We start from the raw sequence: 22,401 nt of genomic DNA, 5'->3' as shown, positions 1-22,401 counted from the left end.
TAAACGGATGAGTGAAATGTCCGTGAAAGTGGGCGTTTTAGCATGTTTGATATGGTCGTAGTTTTAGTTGGATATGGATCACAAGCCCTTGGAAAGCATTTTCTGGATCAATTCAAAACCTCGTGCGGTAGCGAGAGATAGATGTTGCTTTTATAGACCTTCAATAACAAGGATAAACTTTTTGAAGTAATGATCCGGCCGGGAAAACTGAACATTGCCTAAATGTCCCAGGCAGGTTAAATTCGGTGTGTGAGGACAGATAGTGGAGCATGGAAATCACGACTTCGTCAGCAGTACCGGTTTCCGAGTGGTTTTAGCGCCGAGGAACCCAAAGAACATCCGAAAGAGATGACAATAGCCGCGGCTGAGACTGCTGAAAATCTCAGATCACCCAGTAATGAGAACACTTTAGACCTTAAGTATTGTAGAACAATAAATAAACGGTGTAGGCTAATATACTCGCGAATGACTTTAATAGCATTTTTTGATGGCCAGAGAGTCAACACCTGGTAAAAGTCTTAAACTATTTTTTTTTTACCGATTCAAACTCAGTTATTCGGTTATTGTTGTTTACACGCCCTCGCGAGGCCATTTAAATAGCTTCACTATGTCCTGCTTGCCACGTGCGTGTCTCTCAACCTCGTTTCGCTGCAGAATTTTAGGTTTCCATCCGATCATCTGTGATGTAGTTTCTGGAAATGCCACTTTTTCATCTCTTGTTACTCTTTTCGCTGTTTTGCCTTTTTCCTCGCTGTCTTTAGTCGGTTCTCTATCAATGTTTTTCTCTTGTTGTAATTCAAGCCCCTCTTGACCAATCCTTAGTGTTTGTTGTTGTAACTACAAGTTGCAAGAGCATTGGGTATTTAACATCAGGACTTGATTCATAAGGACTGAAAAGTTGCAGGTATTTGAAGAGGTGTGGGAGCTGTATGAAGTATGAACAACTTGTGCCTACCTTACCTACATGATTAGGGCCTTTACACCAAGCTAAAGTTTGTCGGTAAGTGAGCATTTTAAAAAACTTTACTTTGTCTTGCATTTTAATTTGACTAGTGCTTTGTATGGTGGAGTACATCGCCCAAACAACCGGGATTAATGAAAAGTTTCTTAACACAAAAAAATTATAAGGTTGGCTCCATGTTGGTTTCAAGAATACTATTTTATCCTGCGCCGCAGACAAAACCAAACCGTCTAAACTCGCAGGCTACATGTACAGAACTTACGCTACACTGGTTTATTCGCGGCTTACCTTCCGGTATTCACTGGCCAGAAATCCCCACTTATCAGGCCAACGCCTTTGTGACAGTAGTTCTCTATTCACGTGGTCTTTCCTATATAAATCAAAAGCAAGTTAGTCCGGGGGAGTTAAGCAAAATTTCTAGACGGCAAGTTTAATTTTTCGCCTTCTATCATCTCCGTTTTTTTTTTCTTTGCCTCTCCTCCCTTTGTCTCTTTTTGGGTCCTTATTTGGCCTCTTATAACCAATAAACAAGATAAGTACAGCCAGTAAGAATAGAGAATTGTAATTTAACCCGTGGGGAACATGGTTTTGAGCTGTATGAAAGCTGCTCCGCAAGTTAGAGCTGGCTTCGCGTGGACTTTTCAGTATATAACCTAACAGCCAAACAAACAAATACTTTAATATGCTTTATTTAAATAATGTTAACAGTAAGCAAGACAGTTTAAGAAAAAACTCACCAGATTTCATCATTATGCACAAAATTGCAGGCTTTTACTTTTCCTCTCACGCCAAACATAGTCATTTAGCTTTTCCCAGCTGTTTTACGTTCGAATTCCCACACACTATTATGACGCCATGTATTCCCCTCGCGCGCGTTAAGTAGAGACTACGTCAGAAGCCGACGCTGGTACGCGCGATGCCGGACAGTTCACTGCTGAAAGAACGTTGACAGCTTGCCTTGCTGACGGTTTTGTTTTTCGAGCACCCAAAAACGGTGGGCAAGGTGGGGAAGAGAGTGGCGAGGAGACAAAGGTTTTTCTATTTTTCTCGCTCGCTCGCCAAACAAAACTGCCGGCTGTGCGCGCTCGGGTTGGAACGTTGGACACCAAACAGAAAGACATAGATCGTGTTTGCTAAGAACTGATTTTTTAAAAACAAAGTCCTCAACAAGAACAAGATGAACGTAACAAAATCATTGCGTGTAATCAGCTAAGAAATGGTATCTAATGCGCATGTGCATCATTTGACTGTGTCCCTTTATCGTTAGCCCGTAAACTAGCTCACTCAACACGGGGAGGAGATGGGGTGGGGTGGGGGTGTCCTCTTCCCCCTGCACCTATCTAGCCTCCTAGTTTGCGTCACGTAAGAGTTATTTGATAGTACGGGTGTACAGGGCGTGTAGGTAGCCACGCTCCTGAAGTCCAAGACAATGAAAATGAACTGCGTGGTTTCTGTTTAGAACAAGAAAAAGAAAAAGTGGCACTATATAAGTTCGAAGTCAGTGACGATTTATTGTCCAATTCGTTGTAAAGTTTCCTAGAGTCTTCATGGTTTTACCTCATAATCATGATAATGAATAATAATTATAGTAGAAAGAAAAGAAAATCACGAAAATGTTTCTCTAACGGATGTACAAATTTAATTCTTTTTGAGTGCTTCACTGTAGTTGAAAATGTGACTACAACCAAGATAATACCCGACTTAAAATGCCCCACATCTGACAAATGCCTAAGGGGTCCTCAAGAAATACCGGGGGCATGTATCTTACGAGAACGTTCCCTGGGACATTGCTGGAAACGGGGAAGGCTTCCCCTTCCGCAGCCCCTCCCCTTTGAAGCAAGCTAAAATACTTCTACTCGCTGGCTGGACGGGAAGGGGAGGGGAAATACTGACTGAGCCAATGTGGTAACTCTGCACGGAAATAGAGGATAGCCTCCAGTTAAAGCTTCTTTGAAAAAGAGTAAGACGAAAAAATCTCTGACACAAATCAACGTTTCTGGAGAGAAAGGAGAAGAGAGGGCAGCAAAATAAAAAAAACGCCCTTTTTCCCTCTCCTTCCCCCTCCCCCACATCGTAAAAATCTGCTCATTTGCGTGACCCCACTACGCCGCCTTTTGCTTTTGGTATTGAATCATGGAGTGGAAAGTAGAAGTCGATGACTTCGTTCGTTTTGCAGCATCAACTGAAAATCACTTCAAACTTTTCATGAAGTTTGCTGACGATTCTACCGATACATGGATAAAGAAGATGATGGCCATAATTACGGTTGATGCAAACATAACTTATCAAAGATACATTACTGATCTTGGATTTCGCAGCGAGGAGGAAGTGAAAGCAGAAAGTTCACGGAAAACTCGAAGTTTTCTAACGAGAATGGAGCATCTTCATGGAGCTGAAGGGAAACCGATACAAGGGCGAGATTTCGTTTCAGGTCTTGATTATGGCGAGCTACAGGAAAAACTTGTAGAGATATTTCTTTGCTGTCTGGATCAAGATTTGACTTACATCGTAGGCCGACTCCACGAGATCGCACAATTTGAAACTCTTCTTAAATGCCTTTTGAGGGATACACCCAGCGTATCATGGCTTAAATGGCAGTTTGATTTAACTGGCAGTGCTGTGGAGGATTCTCAAGTCCCAGATATAAGTTACGAAGATGGAGTTAGTTGCATGAATGTAACTCCTGAATATGATATCATGCTGAGCGTGTCACAGATGTCCCTCGGTCTAAATGATCAAGAGAACTGTATAACTAACGCAAATTACCCTGGGTTTGTAAACTTGTATGTCCCACCAGGCTCAAACTACAGTGAGAATTTACTTCCATATTTAACGTTGAGAGAGTCAAAGTACTATTTGTCGGCTTTAAAGTGCAAGAAAGAGATCTATCAAATGCTTGTTGAATTAAAGGCGATTAGAGACCTTAATACGGAGAAACCGGAAGTGGAGAAGACAAGTGAAGAAATGGAAATGAAAGACTTTGATATTAATGTTACACCTCACGGACCAGCTATTCAAATTGATGAGAGATACTTGGAAGAGGACACTGATCCCTTTCTATCCTATGATGTGGTTCCAGCAATCAAGTTCAATGGCTGGCCAAAGTGCGGTCAAAAGTGGGTTTCAAGAGAAAGGGTGTGGCCTCCTCAATCCTTGGTGAAAGAAATCATTCAGGAAGGCTTTCATTTGGTACCTAAGACTTCTCCACAGGGTGATGAAGAACTGGAGTGGAGAATTTCATTCTCCAAAGCAGAAGTAAAACTGATGAGGGCTAAAGGTCTTGGGCAGAGGAACTATTGTTATCGCATGTTCAAAATGGCAGTCAAAGAAAACATCTCATCAGCTTGCAAGCTTCTCAGTACATACCACTTAAAGACCCTCCTACTTTGGGCAAGTGAGAGGCATCCCCCTGACAGATGGTCTGATGAAAATATTGCTCTGTGTTTTGTTGGGTTGTTAGATGATCTTTTGCATTCTTTGGTGAATTGTTCATGTCCACATTATTTTATTCCAGAACTAAACCTTTTTGCAAATTGCAGTACAGATCACCTGTATTACCTTGCAAGCCAGGTGTCTGCCATTCGTAAATCTCCCTTGAAGTACCTAAAACGGCCGGGTGAGAACCCCACAGAATCTTATAACAATTTTATAGCAGCTATGAAAGAGTGGACTGAAGAAATGATGGACAATACTGAATAGCAAATTATAGTTCCCACTTGTTTCTGCACCACTATAGGGGCAGAATGATGACCTTATAGTTGAATGCATTGTTATGTTTGCAACCCATCTACTTTCAAAGAAAATGCAGTTCAATTCAATGATGGCCAGATGAGAGTTGTTTTTAAGACTTCAAATGTACAACCATCTAGGTGGAATAATGCCTGTATTAGGTATTTGAGTTGCAGCTTGAGTGATTGTGTTTGCAAGGGTTTTTCCCCCCAGGGATTAAGGAAAGGCACTGAAGTCAAGTTTGCGCGTAGGGGTGTGCTACACAGGCCTGCAAACCTACACCCTGGTTTTGCTACTGTTACTCTAGACAGTTTCCAACCAGCAGTGGGTATCATTATAACTGATGGTTAAGAGACTTGGGTAGGAAATATCACAAAAACTACTTACTTTGTAACATAAGCACATGTTAAAATAGCCTTACAATTTGCAAAAGCATTTTTAATAATAAACAATGTTATTACAGATCTTCTGAGGTAGCATAAACTGCTATTCACAAAAATGATACCAAAGAAGTAAATTTACACATAACGCAATTATTTAATTTCACATGATTTATCATCATGAAGGAAGCTACAGAGCCACGCTGTTGCACAGTGACAATAAAACCAAAATTTTGCGGCCACTTACTTAGTCAAAAATACGTAATACCATGGAAAAAGACTGTAGAGAAACATTCAAGAAAATAACAGGGACATCTTGGAGACTTCACTGAATTTATCGCTCCTTCTTTTTCAGTTGGTTTGTGAACATCAAATACATGTTGTAGAAGGTGTAACACATTCCACCACCAATAGCAACTAAAAGGCCTCGAAACATCACTTGATCTCTTCCACCTCTCAACAGATAAACAGGGGCCTTGGTTTTCTATGAAAAGAAAACAACTCATAGAGATTAGTCCAGAAATGTATGCTTTAATAGAAGTGGCAGATTTGGTGTTAATTGACATTTAGCCATTTCATCAACTTCACCACTTTATAAGGAGCAGCTCTTGAAAAATGCTTCAGATTCTTGCCAACCCTCTTGCGATTTTTTGCCAGATTTGCCATAGCATGCACTTCTGGACGTGAGAAAACTTGTGAATTAAGTATTTGATTTTCTCTTACACAGTGGTTTCAATTCTGCTCATACATTGGTACCCCTATTAAGTGACTGAAGCCACCTTTTGGTTGTCCTGATAAAGATTTTCTATAGTTTTTTACCATTATTAAGCAGCCACCCAAAATTCAACATGTGTTTTTTGGCTTAGTTTTTGGTAGGGCAATAAGAATCGGAAATAGAAAGTGACACCTGAATGTTTATTAAGCAATAAAGTACTCGAAATGTACCTGGGCATGTCAAGACCTTGTCACAGGATTCTCTCAAAATTGGTTTTGTTTGATTTTAAAATGTTTTATTATGTGCAACCGACGTTAAAAGTCTTCAAGCATGCTTGCATTTGAATAAATTGATGTTTCAAGTAAGTTTCAAACTAATTCCTGACAAACCCTTGATAAGCGAACAACCCCTACCGAATGGCCACTTGCCATTCCTTCAAGGGTGGCTGAATAATAGGAGTGCAACTGTATTTGAATACAGTAAAACCTCTTTAAACGGACACCAAAAGGACAGAACCAAGTGTCCGCTTTACAGAGATGTCCATATTATAGAGGTAGGGAATGTATGATTTTTGGCATTTCTGGGACCGAACGAAATGTCCGTAATATAGAGGTGTCTGTAAGGAGAACTGTATAAACTTTGCTGGTCAGTGATTCTCTTTGTGGTAACTATTAATTTATACTGGTACAAAATGGCTCCAGATTTTCAAAAAAATGACTGCAACATTTCTGGGGAAGGAGTCAATCTGCCTTTAAGGTTGTATCCCTTTTATAGGCTAAACTTTTCTTGGATTTAGAGAATCCAGATTGTTTGGATTTTCATGGTAGCTGGAACAAACATCTGAAATAAGATTGATTCATAAAGTAGCTGCCTGCTGCATTGATCTCTTTCACAATTTCAACACTTCTTTTTTTATTTCTTTCCCTGAAATTAAACATCTTCTTGTGAAGATCTGAAAGGGATTCAGAATGGGACTCTGGAATTTGAACCAAACACATTTAGAAGACGGTTATGAAACTTCAAATGTTGATTAAACACACCCACTGGACATTTAATTGTGAGAAAATTGCTTCTTTACAGTTTTAGAGTAACAGTGCAACTTGCATTTGCTAACTACAATCCTTTTGTGGCATAGAACAATGGAGGAACAAAGTTTGCCTGAACTGACCATGACCCACTATGTTTATTGATGAATGAGCAAGTTCTTGTGATCAAAAAGTAGTGCATTAAATGGAACAAAAATCTGAAACCACATTGAGATACTAATTTGAATGATCCAAGGAAGGAGGTGGATTGTTCAGATTGCAAAATCTGGATTTAGATTGGTCAAAAGGAACACCGCCTAAATTGCAGAAGAAAAGTGTAAATCCTGACCTTATAAATCTCTTGCCACTTTGTAACTTCGTTTGCTCCAGAAGATGCAGAAGACATGTTGAAATTCGGGGGTTCAATAACTGGTCCCTTTACTAATACTTCTTTGTAAGTGCCCAGTCCCTGGCAATAATAAAAATAACACAAACATTAACATGATATTTGCTCTGATAACAAAGTGTGGGCATACTTTGTGTTGAGGTGCCCAGTTTCTGCATTTAAAAGAACTATACAGAGCTTCTGTGTGGCACTGAACTTTTGTCGCTTTAGTTTTGCTAATGAGAGTTCTTTTTGTTTTACATGCAGGAACTAATTTTTTCTGTGGGTAAAGACTGGCTATTCTAGCTGGGAATTAACTTTTACAGCTGCTGGAAGTTGTGTCTTTGGGTTCATCTGAGTACATATAATGGAGTGAAATAACATGTTCATCGTGTTTGTATGTATGTTGGAGGGTGGGTAGGGATGAAAACTGGGGAGGGGGAGGTTACATTTATCCGTTAGCAATCTCTGCGATCAAACAGATCAGACCTGTAAAATTGTCAGTAGCAATTGACAGAATCAATAAGATTACATGCTAAGCATTTGGTAAGATATTAAAGGTATAAAAGCTTAAGTCCATGATGCCATCGAAGTATACACAAGCTTATTAAAGCTAGTTTAACCTTTATTTTATAGGTAAAGATATAAGCTTATGTTGCTGATGACAAAGAGAAGCAAGGGAATTATAAAAATATAACTACTTGGTTTATTACCAAAAATATAGCAAAAAGTATTTTGAAATAGGATATACCTGGGGTTGATAAGCAGCAGCAGCGTCAGCTTGGGAAACTCTCCCTGAAAAAGAATTATGTTTGTAGAACATCGGCCACTACAAAATGGCGAACAATATGGCGTTCAAAGGGAACTGAGACGCGCACAGGAGTATGGGTAAAGCTACTTTCTCCATGTAAAGGAAACAAAAAGTCCAGGCCCCCCGTTGTTCAAAATGTGGATGGCGCTATATCGATGACGCAATTAGTCTTCGTAATACCCTGTATCCATAGGATACAATTTATCAGTGTACAGATGCGCACCTCCCCTTCCCTAATTAACCCCTTCTCTAACCCTTGCCCCCTTCCCAAATATTTAGCCCAGTCCAGACTCTCAGGAAGATGCATAAGGGAGGAGCGAGTGGGGAAGACGTATATGGAGGGAGCTAAGACACCCTACCCACCTCTTCCCCTGAGAGAAACTTCTAAGTGGGTTGGGTCAATGGGTAGCTCCCCCCCCCAAAAAAAATAGAATTGGGTAATGTTTTTTTGGACGTTTTGTTTTCATGACAATGTAACAGGAGCCCATTACCATTTCTTGAGAAATGCAGTGTGGTTACATTGGGGAATGTGACTACCTTCTTGACTTCTTAAAACCAGAACCAGGAGCGAGCGGTCCCTACATATTTCTGGTTATCCTAGGTAGCTTTTGCTCTGAAAAGCCACTTTGCTACTGTTGACGGGCTCAGATTGATTTCGATGAGGGAATGTCATGTTTTAAATCTCCATATTTGTTAAACCATAATCTTTGTTATTGTTGTTGTTTTTTGTTCGTCTGTTTGTCTTTATCAACAGCAACAACTTTTAATTAAACACGGTTTAAATCACAGCTTATGGGGCCGTGTACATATTAATAAAATCGTGCCATTTTAATAGTACTTAATTGTAATTAAGAATCTATACCTAAAAAGTGAAAATTACTAAAATACTTGTGCTATCAAAAAAATATATAAATATATCATATGCTAATTAACGGCCTTGAATCAAGGATCATGTAGTATTAAATTGATTATTAGTCAGTAGAAGACGAAATCACTGTAATTGGAGGAACTCATTTGGGGTGACTCAGCTGAGGAATTGATACTTTTGAAGGCTTGAGTGTTTATGGCCATATGTTTAGCGTAGGCTCTTGTGCTAGCCACGGGGGGATCTAACAAGTTCCAAGCAATGGATCCTCTGTACGAGATGGAGTTCTTCGTCATATCTAGTAAGAAGCAAGACCGTTAAGGTTCAGGTTAACAAATTGCTCTCTTTTAAAAACACTGAAAGGTGCCTTGACCACGTGAGCTTGATAGTCAGACAACTAACAATTTAGAATACGTTGTCAACTTTATGCGATGCTGGCCAATTATTAAAGTACCAAGAGGCCCTGTAATTAATATTTGAATAATATCAATACATGATATTAGTTATGAGGATTAATATCAATACAGATGTCTCAAATCGGGATTTTTCCGATTGGTCGGGAATATCAAGTAAAATCGCGAGAATCCGGCGAGATCTTTCAGTGGTGGAATTCAGTTTATAATCCTTTAGATGACAACCGCGCGGCAGCCCCACCAAGTCTCTGGCCTGCCATCATATCCCTAGGAATTTAAGGAGCCTTTCATTTCCTTCTCCTCCCGTGAAATGAAAGCCCTGGGGAATCGGAGCCATTCCCGGGTAAGGTGACCTCGTACCCAATGCCTCTCGACTTAAAATCTTACAAAATGGCTCCCTCGAGATTGTTCCTGCCCGATGCCTGAATACAGGAAGTTATCCATCTATTACACTATCTCCGCTCGCTATAAATGGATGGAATTATAACGCCATGAATAATTATGGAAACGGGTGAGGATGTTCTGGCATCGGAAGAATCTGTACAAGGCGGCGTGAGCAATCAAGAAGGAGGCGTTTTCCATGTAAATGCTGCTGGCGGTCATGATCTGCGAAGCAGCCGCAAGAAAAAGTTAACGCGAAAGGTTTCCTTTCCAGATGATTCTCAGCTGGTCCGAGCTTTAGATCCAGTAGATCCATGGGAACATGGTAAGTATTTGAGTATGTCTGGTTTTATTTTTTCAAATACGGAAACAGAGACGGTCATTTAAAGCTTCAATTTTTGTGATTTTCCAAGCTTATAAGTGGTTTTGCTTTGAATGACAGTGCAGAATCATAAATATTGGTCTTCGCGTAATCACCTTTGTGATAAAACGTTTTCTCTTGGGATGTGTAAAAACATATTGAACAGGCTTTGGTAGTGATGATTTCCCACAATTTGCTTTTTGTCGTTGTTTACTGTATCTGTTTAAGGTCCACGGGGCACGAAAAAAATACTATTGCAAGTCACTTGTAATAGGCTATAAATGTGAACAACTCAGCTTTCTTAAATTTGATTTGACATTTATATTTTTAATGTAATATGCTGTGTCCGGTAAATTTTTTTGTCGGGTTTCTGTTAAATCATGTGCTTGAAAGAAAACAATATTATGTTACAAGCGCGATAAAATGGCAATTGAAAATTTCCGACGCGTCGATGTTGTTTACATGACCGAAAAGTCTTCGACGTAAGCGGTGGTTAACTTTAACTTAACATTTATGTTTTAAATAATGTCAATAAAATAGTGCACGTTGTTGTCACGTTTCACTTCTCCTTCTTCTTGGAATTACATAATTTTACCCACGATCAAATTATGAAGAAAACTTCATCAGGATAGTGAAATGACCTTGACCCCGCGGGTAAGGAAATCAAACTTCGATGTCTAGATTGAATGAAAAATTTCTTTTTATAACAGTATTTTGTCTTTCAATTTCAAGAGCCTTACTGGTATTTACATACATACATGCACGCATACATCTAGCTGAATTTTTGAAAACGTTTCCCCCAAATGGACCTTTTTTGTGTCCAACAGTTTTCTTTTCATCCAACAGCAATCTCCAAAGTAACCAAATAACAACTAAGAGTGCAATCATTGCCTTTTTCTCTTCTCCTCCTTTCTTCCTCCTTGCTCTTTCTTTTTCTCCTTTCCTTTTCCCTCGTCAGTGTGATTTTGGAGCTCATCTGGCCCAAAAAACCTGTCTTTTTACTTAACTGATGGCAAATCCATTTGGTTGGTTTTACAAAAAATAGGCTAGACATACATACACACACACTTTTATTTGTTAAAGCAGGTTGAGGATTAATGCAGCCATAGGCTGATGTACGTGGACCTGCTATCTAATAATTACTTACAAAGAAAATAAAGTAACATGATAATAACAAAATATAAGTATGTACAGTCAGTGAAGTAAAAATTCAGATGGTTTCTAAAATTCTAAAAATGTATAAAATTGTCACTAATTTTCTTCACTATCATATGGACCTTAAATGAAAATTGATTAATATCTTTAGAAAATCTACATAATATCTGTTTAATGTGGTTGTTCTTAGTTGTTTCACTTGAATTCAAATTAACTATTCTATTCCAAAAGTTCCAAATAACAGGTTAGCTTTTTTGTCATCATCCAGAACTTCTGTATCATTTTCATCTTTGAGAGGGCCAACTCTGGACAACTTTTGTTTAGCGGTAATACTATTAACTGGTTTTCAGGATGTGCTTGAATTATAAGCTTCAAAAAACTTTCCCTTCCGGTGGTGACTTTATTAGGAGCCAGCATGTATTCTATGCCAGTATTTCTTGGTTGCTTGTGTAGCACCAGAGGGATTTTAATAGTTTATACTGTTTGTTCATAGCTTTCGGCCTAATTTTCACTATTCGTCTAAGGCAAAGAACATTGTCTAATTATTTTAACTTGGTAACTAAATATGTGGCTGTCCACAACATCATTAATCAATCTCTCCCAAGTCCAAACTACATCGTCTGTTTCATCAAAGATAGAACAAATCCACCATGGTGCATTTTTCAGGTCGTGTTGAAAAGGTTCTGGATTTTCATTTACCTCCTTAAAATGTTTTACATGCTTTATTGTTGGAGGAGGATTGTGTGACGTAATCAGGTTTCAAATAAACCTATCATGTCTCCAGCATAAAAACAAGACCTATCTAACAATGCTCTTAATTTGAATAATTATTTTCTTCTCTTTAGTGTATGACTGTTTTCTGGCTGTTATTTGCAAACTATAAGTTAAACTTTTCAAAATAATTTTTTTTAGTGTAGTACAGATATCTTTTGAAAAATATATATCAGAACTGCTGTAAATAGCATCAATTTTAAGCAGTTTAATTTGTAATTTTTTGGTACAAGAGTTGGTCTGAAATAGGGTCAGGATTTGGAGAAATGGCGGCACAGCCCCACCAAGAATTCCCAGGAGAACTTCCGCCAGGAAAATGTAATGGTTGTATTTAAGAGGATGTGGTCTTGAGTAGGAGTTTGAAAAGTAATATCTGAGATAATTAAAGTAAACAGCATGTCTCAATTCAATTTAACTTTTTTATTTACATTATACAGGACCATAACACACAGTTTCTACTGCAAATAAAAGAAAAAAAGAAGTAGTAACATAAGGCTTAGAACAGATATACCATTCATAAATGTCCGGTGTCCAAAGTAGCAAGAGCTTTCTAGACTTTAGACACTTCCATATTCAAGTAAATGGCAGTAAAAAATTAGATTAAAGCAAATCTGCAGGAAAATCAAGTTTAATACATCAAGAGGTCTAAAGTTATATTATATTGTTGAAAAAAAGTCTGTTTTGGGGATGATTTTGTGGATAAATAATATCAGTTATTTTGTTACAAATAGTTCTGGTGAGTCCTGGGACTCCTCTTGTGAAAAATCATGAGTCTCGGTCTAGAACCAATGAGTCTTAGTTTAAAAAAAATGAGTCCGAAAGTGAAAATGCGTGGGCCTGTATGTAAGCAGAAGGTTAATCTGAAGACAGACTCCAAAACTCTGTATTTCAGTATACTGAAATTAAAATATAGTTTTTCTATTTTAAAGCACAGCAAAGGTTAAAAAAAATGCATCGTTAAACAACAGTAATAATAACTGCCACAGAAATTGCATGAATGAGATATTTCTTCAAATGCACACGTTCAGATGGATCGATCAATCTTTGCATCCTACGGGACGCAGGACGTAGAGGTAACAAAATCACTGTTAAATTTGTATCAGTCTGCCACGTGAGTGACCATTCTTTGTCCAGTGTAGAGAAGGATGAATATTGTCTGTTCTGTTGTAGGCTAGTGCAGCACTCTCAACCTAAAAGAATGAAATTAAAGTAAATTTATATGTTGATTGTTTTTGTTCTGTAGAAGAATATAAACTGGGGCAGCATTATTCAGCAGTTCCCATTTGGTTTCATCTGATTAACTCAATCTGAATGCTGAAATCACTGACTAATAATTATTATGTTTTTATTTTGTTTCAGGTGGAAATCACAGCAATAAGGAAGTAATAGATGCCTACAGAAACACCTGCTCAAGGCTGAAAATCAAACCATGCGAAAAACTTATTAAACAGCTTGAGGTAAACTAATATTACATACATACATACCGAGAAGTGGTTTGAAGACAAGAATAATATACTAATACTTAATGGCTTTAAATATTTTTTGCACAAGTCTTAGAGCTAAGACAAAAGCTCTTTTCCTTTTCATATATAATAGTACATCTTATCAAGTTTGTTTTGTTTTACCAGGCATGTGAGAGTTTTAAAGACAGAATCGATGTTATAGACCTAAGAGGTATGAGTAACAAGTGAAACAGGGGTTTACTTTTGCATTTAATTATATATTGAATGAAAATGTGGCTATGAAAGTGTTTTTTCACAGCTAATAAGATTGCTACATAGTTGCACAGTCATTTTAGACCACCTTACCAATGTACCCTATCTACTCTATACATTCATGCACTGTAAGATAAAGGCTGATTGAACATGATGATGCAAGTGATTTTCAAATTAAAAGGAAACCAAATTATTAGCTGTCCATTGGATAAGCATTATGGAAATCACATTATCCACTGGATAAAGACATTACCGGTACATAGCACTATCCAGTCCTTTTGAACAACTTGGCCTGTATGTTGCAGAAAATGGGAACATGTGCAATGGGTGCTGGTTTCATGCGTTTCTTTGATTTACGAAATTCAATTTAATAAGAATAGGTAAACAGACACTCCAAATCCTTATAATTTAATGATCTCTTATTAAGTGATTCTGATTCACAAGCCAAATATTGTCCTTTCCAGGAAGTAAACTTGATGCAAAGAACTGTGAAGCTCTTGAGGAAGTGTTTAGAAGGGTCAGAACTAAGACATTAGACTTGGAAAACACAGGATTAGATGATGATGTAAGCTCCACTTGTGGAGAAAGTTAGATGACTATTAATTTTTAGACAAGTGGATGTCCTTTTTTATTTTTCTTGTGCCAGATTTGATTCTTCTCACTGTTTATTTTATGATTTTGTTTTTCATTTTGTTCCTTTGTTTTTCTTGTTTGCAGGGGGCTGTTTCATTACTGGAAATGGTTGAGTTCTACAAGACCACTTGTAAGCTCAACTTGGCTTATAACACTAAAATTAAAATCAGAGGCTGGCAAGCTCTTTCTAGGACTTTGAAGAAGGTAAAAAAAGTGGCATGATTGATTTTTACTTGCTAATTATCTAAAGTTTTCCTCAAACCATTCAAGATTGAACTTTTTGCTTTTTTCTCTGTGCAGTTTTTCCAGTAATGAATTTTATTTGAACTTTACATTTTTATGTCAAAAATTGTCTATTTTAGGCCAGTCCTCTCATGAAGGTATGGTCTCTTGATAAGACTTCAACAAAATTTTTATTGAAAGATGTGGATGGATTTCATGAAACAATGTACAGCAAAGTTTCAAGTGTCTCCCAGAAACAGGCAAAATATACTTCCATCCCAAACAGGTTGCCAAATCATCTGGAAAAAAAGTTGCTACTGCATTTTTCTCTAATATTAATCTAAATACCTCAATGAAAATCTAAGGAATGTTGATTTTAAAAATTACCTATTCTTATTTCTTATCCTCGTGGAGTTCTAACACACTCTGACTTATTTTGATCATTGAATCTGTTTGATCCTTTTTCTTGACAGACTCCATGCTTAGAGTATCTGGACATAAGAAATACATTGTGGACAGAACAGTCCCTACCCCTCTTAGGACGGTCATTAAGGCTAGACTGTTGTCTGACTGTGTTACACATGGAAAACACCAATCTGTCAGGACGATCACTATTTCTTCTTGGTATGTGAATGTTTGTTCCACATGTTTTTTTCAGCCTGCATCCTACAATATTATACAGTTGACTCTCTCTTAACGGCCACCTCTATAAGACGGACACCTCTGTAAAACTGACACCTAGAGTTGGTCCCGGCCTTTCTTTCCCCGCTCTATTTGACTCTCTATAAGACTGACGTCTCTCTCTCTAAGACAGACAGCTAGTGCTGGTCCCAAAGGTGTCCATCTTAAAGAGAGTTGACTGTAGTTACAAAATAGAAGAAAACATCACATGTGAGTTAGAGAAACATTGCATATTAGATAGCACTTACTAGGTGAAGGACACCTCATATATTTTCCAAATTACATATTTACGTTTAACACCCCTGATCACTGGATGGGTTGCTGGTCCATTACAAGGGTTCCTTCAAGTGATATCCATTTATATTCAAGAAAGGAGAAGAGCTGGAGCTAGCCAAGCTTCTTAACTTAAGGAACATCATAACAGCAGAGACTGGACCCAGCATGAAGTCTCAGCTGCACCACAGTGACTGCGGTGAATCACCTTTATTTGAATACTTTCTGTTTCCTGTGTTAATAGCCAGTGCAGTGAAGTTTAACCACACCCTTCAAGACTTGTTTCTTGGTGATAATAAGCTCATATCATCAGATGGACAGACATTGGGTGCCATGCTGAAGGGAAATGACCACCTTCAATTGCTAGATTTAAGGAACAATCCATTACAGGTACCATTTTTAATCTACTTGTTACTACAACTAGGCTCTTCCAGTTTCCTTAGTGTAAAAGTTTAAAGGGCTTTTTGCATTTTGCCAGGTGTAACAGTTTTGGAGTTGGATTATTGACCTTTTTAAACAATACTGTAAAAGATGTAAACAGGGACTTCAAAGGAAAAAAAAAACAGTTCATCTATGTAGCACCCTTTCTGTTGTGATCTGTTTGATAAATCGACAGACCATGGAAAATTATTTTCCATGGTCTGTACTCTTATCAACAATAAAAATGACATCATCACATTCAAAACTCAAGTGGAGCCACAAACTGCAGGCAAGTGGTTTCACTCCTAGGTTTTGAACATTTTGTAAGGTCATTTATATGGTAGATAAGAGTGCAGACCATGGAAAATTGTAATAAATAATATTTACAATTTTGACATCCATTTCCAATGAAGTTTCCTGGAAAATCGACGAAAAAGAGAGAAAAAGTTGCACCCTTATCAAGTCATTACCAGGGTCTGTACTCTTATCGAACATAGCTCTCCACCAATCAGCATTCAGTTGCAAGTATTTCTCTGGCAACTGTTAGTTGGGAATATGTTAGATATGTATAATTTTTTTGCTTTTATGTAGGACATGGGTATAGGTTATATATGTGAAGGTTTATCTGAACAGCACAATGGTGGACTACAAACTCTGGTGCTTTGGAGTACTCAGCTTACAAGCCACGGAGCAGGCTACCTGGCTAATGCACTGGTAAGATCATTTCCTTCAAGGCTGGAATATTGAGCAACTATGACAGCGACAGCGACAAATGCAAGGTGGAACGTCCACAAAGGAAAAAGCTTTATGACCAAAACATCAACTCTGTTGAGTACATTTCCTTACTGCAGCCATTGCACAATTACGAAGTGAAATTTGCATAAATGACATTTCAATAAGGACATAAAACAAACAAGGACAAAATTTACCCTTTTGTTGTAAACTTCAATGCTATTCCTGGGAAATGAACTCCAGAAGAATTTACCTTTATTAATTTTGTCAAATTCAACTTTGAATACTGGTAGTAGTTTGAAAGAAAGTTAATTGTATTATTTTGTTTAGTGACATTTTCTTTGTTGTCATTGCTGTTGAACATGTGATTGGCAAGAAATGAAATGTAAATACTTATTGAGGAGAGGAATTTTTTGCACTTTGCATGAAATTTGACAATTTATTCTGTTCAATGTATATTCAGACTGGTGGTGAAGACATGATGCATAGTATGTGTATTTTTTTAAATCAAGTGGCTGATTTTCCTTCATTTGTAGTTGTGCACCAATTCTCTTCAAACTCTTAACCTTGGACACAATCGCCTGACTAATGATGGGATTCATGCACTGAAAGAAGGTCTCCTGAGGAACCAGTCTATACAGAGACTCGGCCTTTCAAATACAAGACTTTCCAGTGAAGGTAGGAAAAACCATAAACACAGACTGCTCATAGTAGAGTAACAGATGCTGGATTCTTGATCAATAAAATTTGCCTCAAAGTTGCCATGACAGGATTGCCAAACCCTAACACAATTAAACTCATCTTATGTCGTTTGTGGCCATGTCATCTAGTTTTATGTTGGTGTTTCAAGGCCATGTCTCTTGTCTTAATTTAACTCTAACAGGGCCTCGTTAAGGGCATGCATAAGTTTCTAATACTCTCTTATTTTGGTAGGAATAATTGCTCTTGCTGAGGTGATTGCGGACAGTAAAACAATCCTAAGAGTGGATCTGCGTAACAACGACCCATATGTCGGGGGACTGATGGCTCTTTCACTGGCACTCAAGGTCAACAATACCCTTGTGAGAATAGACTTGGATAAAGAACTCAAAAAGGAACCAGTGAGTTCTTTGTTGTATTATTATTACTATCATTATTATTATTATTATTATTATTATTATTATTATTATTATTACTATTACTATTATTATTATTATTATAAAGTCTGTGTATAGTCTCCTTCTTGTGCAGTCACGAAGAAGTCACAAGAGAGCCGCATGCGAAAGGAAACACAAGTGCCAGGGGTGGAGAAAGAAAGGAGAGCTTGCAACGATCTCTTACAAATTTTCACTGCCATCCCAGAAATGGCAGGAAACCGCAAAGCAATAAAACTGTCACATGAATTAAGAAATGTGTCAGCCGCTTTTCAATATAATACCCTCATTCAAATGTTCCAGTTACACTAATGCTCCAACAAAAGCAAAATATTACAATTTTGTACTAAGACAAGACTACTAAAAGGGAATCATTGGTCTGGACGTCCTTGTCTGAAACACAGCCTAAAAACTGAGTAGGATCTACAATATTCCTTGAATTCAACAGGGACGTGTTGCTTTTTAAAAAGCCCCTGCATCCTGTTTATACTTCAGCATCAACAGAAATCACATTCGTTTCTTTATTTGTCATTATTTATCACTGGATGTTTCTTTCCTTTTTTTTCTTGTGCACACCGACCTTCCATGTATGCGCCTGGATCTAAAAATCAACATGTTGATTCTGCTTTCGCTGTGTGGAAACTCACACAACTGCGTAATGTTTTCCTGGTAACTTCTACGCTGCATTCCCTTGTTAGTCTTTTGAAGTACTTACAATCCACAGTAGTTTTTTTTATGGAAAGAAAGGGTGATCTTCCTTGCCAGCAAATCTTTCTTGGAGAAAGGAGCAATTACCCTTAAAAAAAACCTCTGGTGCCCCGGATAACGAGCAATCTACCCAACTGATTTTGGAAAGCATTGGCAAAAATTTATGGTGGGTCAGCCAGGACTGTCATCAATGAACTTTAACTTCCGGAATGTCATGTTTTAGCCAGTGGTATTTCACTTCATCTGGACAAAGCAGAAATGAAAATTTAGAGGAGATTGTTACAAGCTCTCCTTTTCCTCACCCCCCAGCTTCGCCGCTTACTCATGCATTCGCTCACCACTTGAAATGGAGAGCTTCCATGCAGGCTAGTCTGTGTAAGGCATTACAACATTGCTGAGTACATGTGATTTTGCCAAGTCAAATATGTGTGTTCAGTGGCACTGATAATCAGCTGCCCTTTCTTTCCCCTCTTTTGGCTAAAAGCACTTATAGGGTGTTTTCACAGCTTGTATTGAGTGACTTGTATTTATTTGTTTTCATCAGGGCATGGAAACCACACAGAGGATTATCCTTGCTGACATCTATGGCTATTGCCAGAGAAACAAGATGCAAGCAAAGGAGCGTGAGGAGCGTCAACTTACCAATAACAGCCAGACTGAAGAAGGAACAGCTAGTGAAACAGAAAGCATTCATGGTGTAACAAGACATGCAGAAAACCTTCAGTCCGAGAGTCAGGATAAACTTGTTGCTTCAATTCCTCCACAACTAATTCAGTTAGAGAATCCTCCAGATATCAAGGAGGAGCTCAAAGTACTGACTGCAGACTATCCAGCCTGCAATTCACGGTTTAAAGTTACTACTGTACAAGAAGAAGATGAGGAACACACCTCACAAGATTCTAGCTCCAGTGGAGAAGAGCTTCTTAATGGCAGCAAAGAATTGCCACTTGTAGATTTATCAGAGGATTCTAATTGTTTTCCAAAATTGAACAGTACAAGCCCAACTAGTGACTTGCGTGACAGTAGTGCCAGTTTGTTTGGTGACTTGCATGACAGCAATACCAGTGTGACTGGTGAATTGTTTCACAGCAGCAACAGCGTGTCAGGTAGCATACATGATCAGATGCCAAGTGATCCACTTGTTAATTTAGATGATTCTGCTCAGTCAGGGGGTTTGATTTTACAGCCAAATGCAACTCCTACAAACCTCTCAGTACAAACAGATGTAAGGTCCACAGGTAAGCTGATTGCATGCACTTTAGAACAGGTTTCCATGAGAATGCAAATCAGTTTTTGAAATACTGCTGAAGAATTTACATTAATTTTAATTGATGAAATGTTTAAATACTGCATAACATATCGTGCAAGTATTGATTTCAGTGAGAACCAGAAAAGATAAATAGTTTTTCAATGAAAGCTGGCCGACTGGAACAAACTGGAAAGAAGTAATAAACAATAACGTAATATCAGTGTGTTGGGTAAGCAGAGTTTAACCGCTTTAGTGGCCACTTTCTAGACTACTGGGTGACAAGATTTTTATCAAATCGCCAGAAACATGAACTCTATTAAGAGACGAATTGTACCCGTGTCATGGGAACCCTTAAAAGAAGTTCAAAATGTAAATTCTAAGCTGAAAATTTTCTGATAATTTTGTCTGCTGGGACTCTGACGGTGGCTGTTGAACAGGAGGCCTGCTTAGTAGATGACGTTTGTACCTTCAATTTCTTTCTTAAACAATTCTTACTTGTTTAGAGCCTAGTCCCTCACCTAGTGAACTGGAAAAGCAGCTTGATACCACGTTAGGAGACAAGAGAGTAAAACAAAGGAACCACAACCCATTGTTGAATAACGTTCTGAAGACACAAGGTAAGTAGATCAGATAAATATGCTGTTGTACTCTTGTACTTCAAGCTTGTGAATGGTGGATTAAAAAAATTGGAAAAAGGCGGTGAATTGTAAGATTATTTCTTGGTAGTAACTTACAAACAAGATCTAGTGTTTCCACAGCCTGTTGAAGAGTAAGTTTTTAGAAAGCTTTGTAATAGAAATTCTTTATGTTTGTTTTCAGAATTTTGGAAAAAACAGATGGACGACCTCATAAAAGGCACAACAAATAACACACCCCCTCCCTCCACAGTATCTCCTGATGGCACACGCAACACTGCAGATTTACTAAGTTAATGGGGAATTTTGAAATGGACAAAAGTGATAATTATTCACTTGAATGTTACGACAATTTAACACAAGTAAAGATAAAAAACTTCTATCGTCTTAACAACATTTTTTTGTTCTAATTGTTTTTACATGTTGATGAATTCTGGTTCTTGATAAAATTTATCCAAAAATAGTGATGAAATATTTTTTGACCTTGTGGTGTTTTATATGTGTGCCACATGAAGGAGATCACTTGCTAAGGTTCAAAAATTGCTTAATTGGTAGACAATTTCAAAGTGTTTTCTGTAGGCCTGCTATTCAATAGAAATTATTTCATTATTTTCTCCTATTGTCACCTACCACCGTGCGCCTTCACTCACTTTGCTCAGTGGATTCTCCCCAGACAGAAAGGATCTGGGAATAACAATCATATAACATGACCCAAGCTTAGCCTTTGATGCTGGGGGTCTTTTGATGCAACAGATTCTTATTGTAAAATCATTATAATTATCATAACTATTGGTAACTTGGTAATCACAAGCATGAGATTTTATGGCTAAAATTAAGTTTGAAACATTTTTGTATAATACCGTTTTGTATACATTGTTAAAAAGTTACGACAACTCATGTGTTAAATGTACTTAGGACTTAGTAGAATCGCTAACTATTTTTACTTTTTTTATTCCCCAAATATGGAAACCGAAATTCCAGTGTATTCATTCAGATTTATTTTCCTTTCTACACACAGAATTCTTTCAATGACAAACAAATGTAAAGAGCTAAAAATATAAAATTAACAAACCTGCCCGTGACTCATGGTTCTACTTAACTTTTCAACATGTTGACGTCATTTCTATGACTTTTTATAAGGAATTACAAACTTTTATGCAAGCAAATTGTGTGGGTAATCTGTGCTGTTTTTGTCATTCATTTATACAATCTTACAGTTTTTCTACCATTTCCTCCTTAACACAAATTAAGCTCGCCATAACTTGACGGAGAACAATAAAATGAGAAAATTAGGTCAGTTAAATTCCTGTTTTTAGACCAGATACCTTTCCTTTAATCTCCTATTTTTCTTTGAAATTCTATATTTTTGGGATTTTCATCATTGTTAAGAATTCCAACAATTCCTATGTGTCGAAAACGTTTTGTGTATGCATAGATAAGGAATTATAACTTGCACTTAAGAAAAAATAATCTTAGTTAATACAATTTCTTTGACTTTAAATAATGGCATACATATATATGTATTTATAATGATATAGACTCAGCTCTTGATAGCTCATTTAATCTAATTTTGAAATACTACAGCTACAAACCTTTGTCTTATAAATAAGAATTTATGTAATTCGATTTTCAAACATTAAAAGCCTGCCCAAACTACCAAAATCTCTTTTATTCCAAAAGGATAAATTAGCCTGTAATTTTGCAGAGAATGCTAAGGAGGCCCAAACCATTCTTATAAATACAGATTTTAATTTTAGGTGGTGGCCAAATTTTTCTAAACTAGTTAACCCATGATTTTAAATCTAAATTGAAAATTTCTCTTTGATTGTTTTTGTCAAAATAGAGTAGGAAAAGATGTTCGACGAAGTTAAAGGGTGCAAAAATTGCCGAAATGACACTTTTTTGACAAGTTCAATTTTGGTAGTGGCATATTAGATTTTTCCAAAGGGGTTAACCCATTATTTTGGATCAAAAATTGAAAGTCTCCTTTAGATTGTTTTTGGTCTAAATAGAGTAGGAAAAGATTTCTGGCGGCGTTAAAAGAATGC

General features: G+C 37.5%; 4 protein-coding genes across 4 annotated transcripts; 2 read left to right on the top strand and 2 right to left on the bottom strand.

The window, feature by feature from the left end:
- Positions 1-227: 227 nt before the first annotated feature.
- On the bottom strand, positions 228-2,433 carry LOC140944970 (ciliary microtubule inner protein 1-like). The gene is made up of 3 exons (XM_073394082.1): positions 1,699-2,433; positions 1,250-1,331; positions 228-837 (listed from the first exon to the last, which is right to left on the bottom strand). The coding sequence occupies exons 1-3, from the start codon at positions 1,761-1,763 to the stop codon at positions 571-573; spliced, it is 414 nt and encodes a 137-aa protein (XP_073250183.1). The 5' UTR covers positions 1,764-2,433; the 3' UTR covers positions 228-570.
- A 626-nt stretch (positions 2,434-3,059) lies between these two features.
- Positions 3,060-5,009, top strand: LOC140943698 (protein mab-21-like 2). Its single transcript, XM_073392809.1, has one exon. It carries the CDS (start codon positions 3,095-3,097, stop codon positions 4,658-4,660), a length of 1,566 nt encoding a protein of 521 aa, XP_073248910.1. The 5' UTR covers positions 3,060-3,094; the 3' UTR covers positions 4,661-5,009.
- Positions 5,010-5,314: 305 nt separating this feature from the next.
- LOC140943699 (cytochrome c oxidase subunit 7A2-like, mitochondrial) lies at positions 5,315-8,092 on the bottom strand. The gene is made up of 3 exons (XM_073392810.1): positions 7,947-8,092; positions 7,160-7,279; positions 5,315-5,554 (listed from the first exon to the last, which is right to left on the bottom strand). The coding sequence occupies exons 1-3, from the start codon at positions 8,016-8,018 to the stop codon at positions 5,405-5,407; spliced, it is 342 nt and encodes a 113-aa protein (XP_073248911.1). The 5' UTR covers positions 8,019-8,092; the 3' UTR covers positions 5,315-5,404.
- Positions 8,093-9,647: 1,555 nt separating this feature from the next.
- LOC140943050 (uncharacterized) lies at positions 9,648-22,015 on the top strand. The gene is made up of 13 exons (XM_073392088.1): positions 9,648-9,990; positions 13,312-13,409; positions 13,581-13,626; positions 14,132-14,232; positions 14,385-14,504; positions 14,996-15,146; positions 15,721-15,866; positions 16,488-16,610; positions 17,165-17,306; positions 17,562-17,728; positions 19,014-19,707; positions 20,222-20,335; positions 20,538-22,015. The coding sequence occupies exons 1-13, from the start codon at positions 9,786-9,788 to the stop codon at positions 20,648-20,650; spliced, it is 2,220 nt and encodes a 739-aa protein (XP_073248189.1). The 5' UTR covers positions 9,648-9,785; the 3' UTR covers positions 20,651-22,015.
- Positions 22,016-22,401: the final 386 nt, after the last annotated feature.

This window comes from Porites lutea, chromosome 7, assembly GCF_958299795.1.
Source record: "Porites lutea chromosome 7, jaPorLute2.1, whole genome shotgun sequence".
NCBI lineage: Eukaryota > Metazoa > Cnidaria > Anthozoa > Scleractinia > Poritidae > Porites > Porites lutea.
Note: the sequence above shows the minus strand (reverse complement) of the source record. Positions and strands in the feature narration are given on the sequence as shown.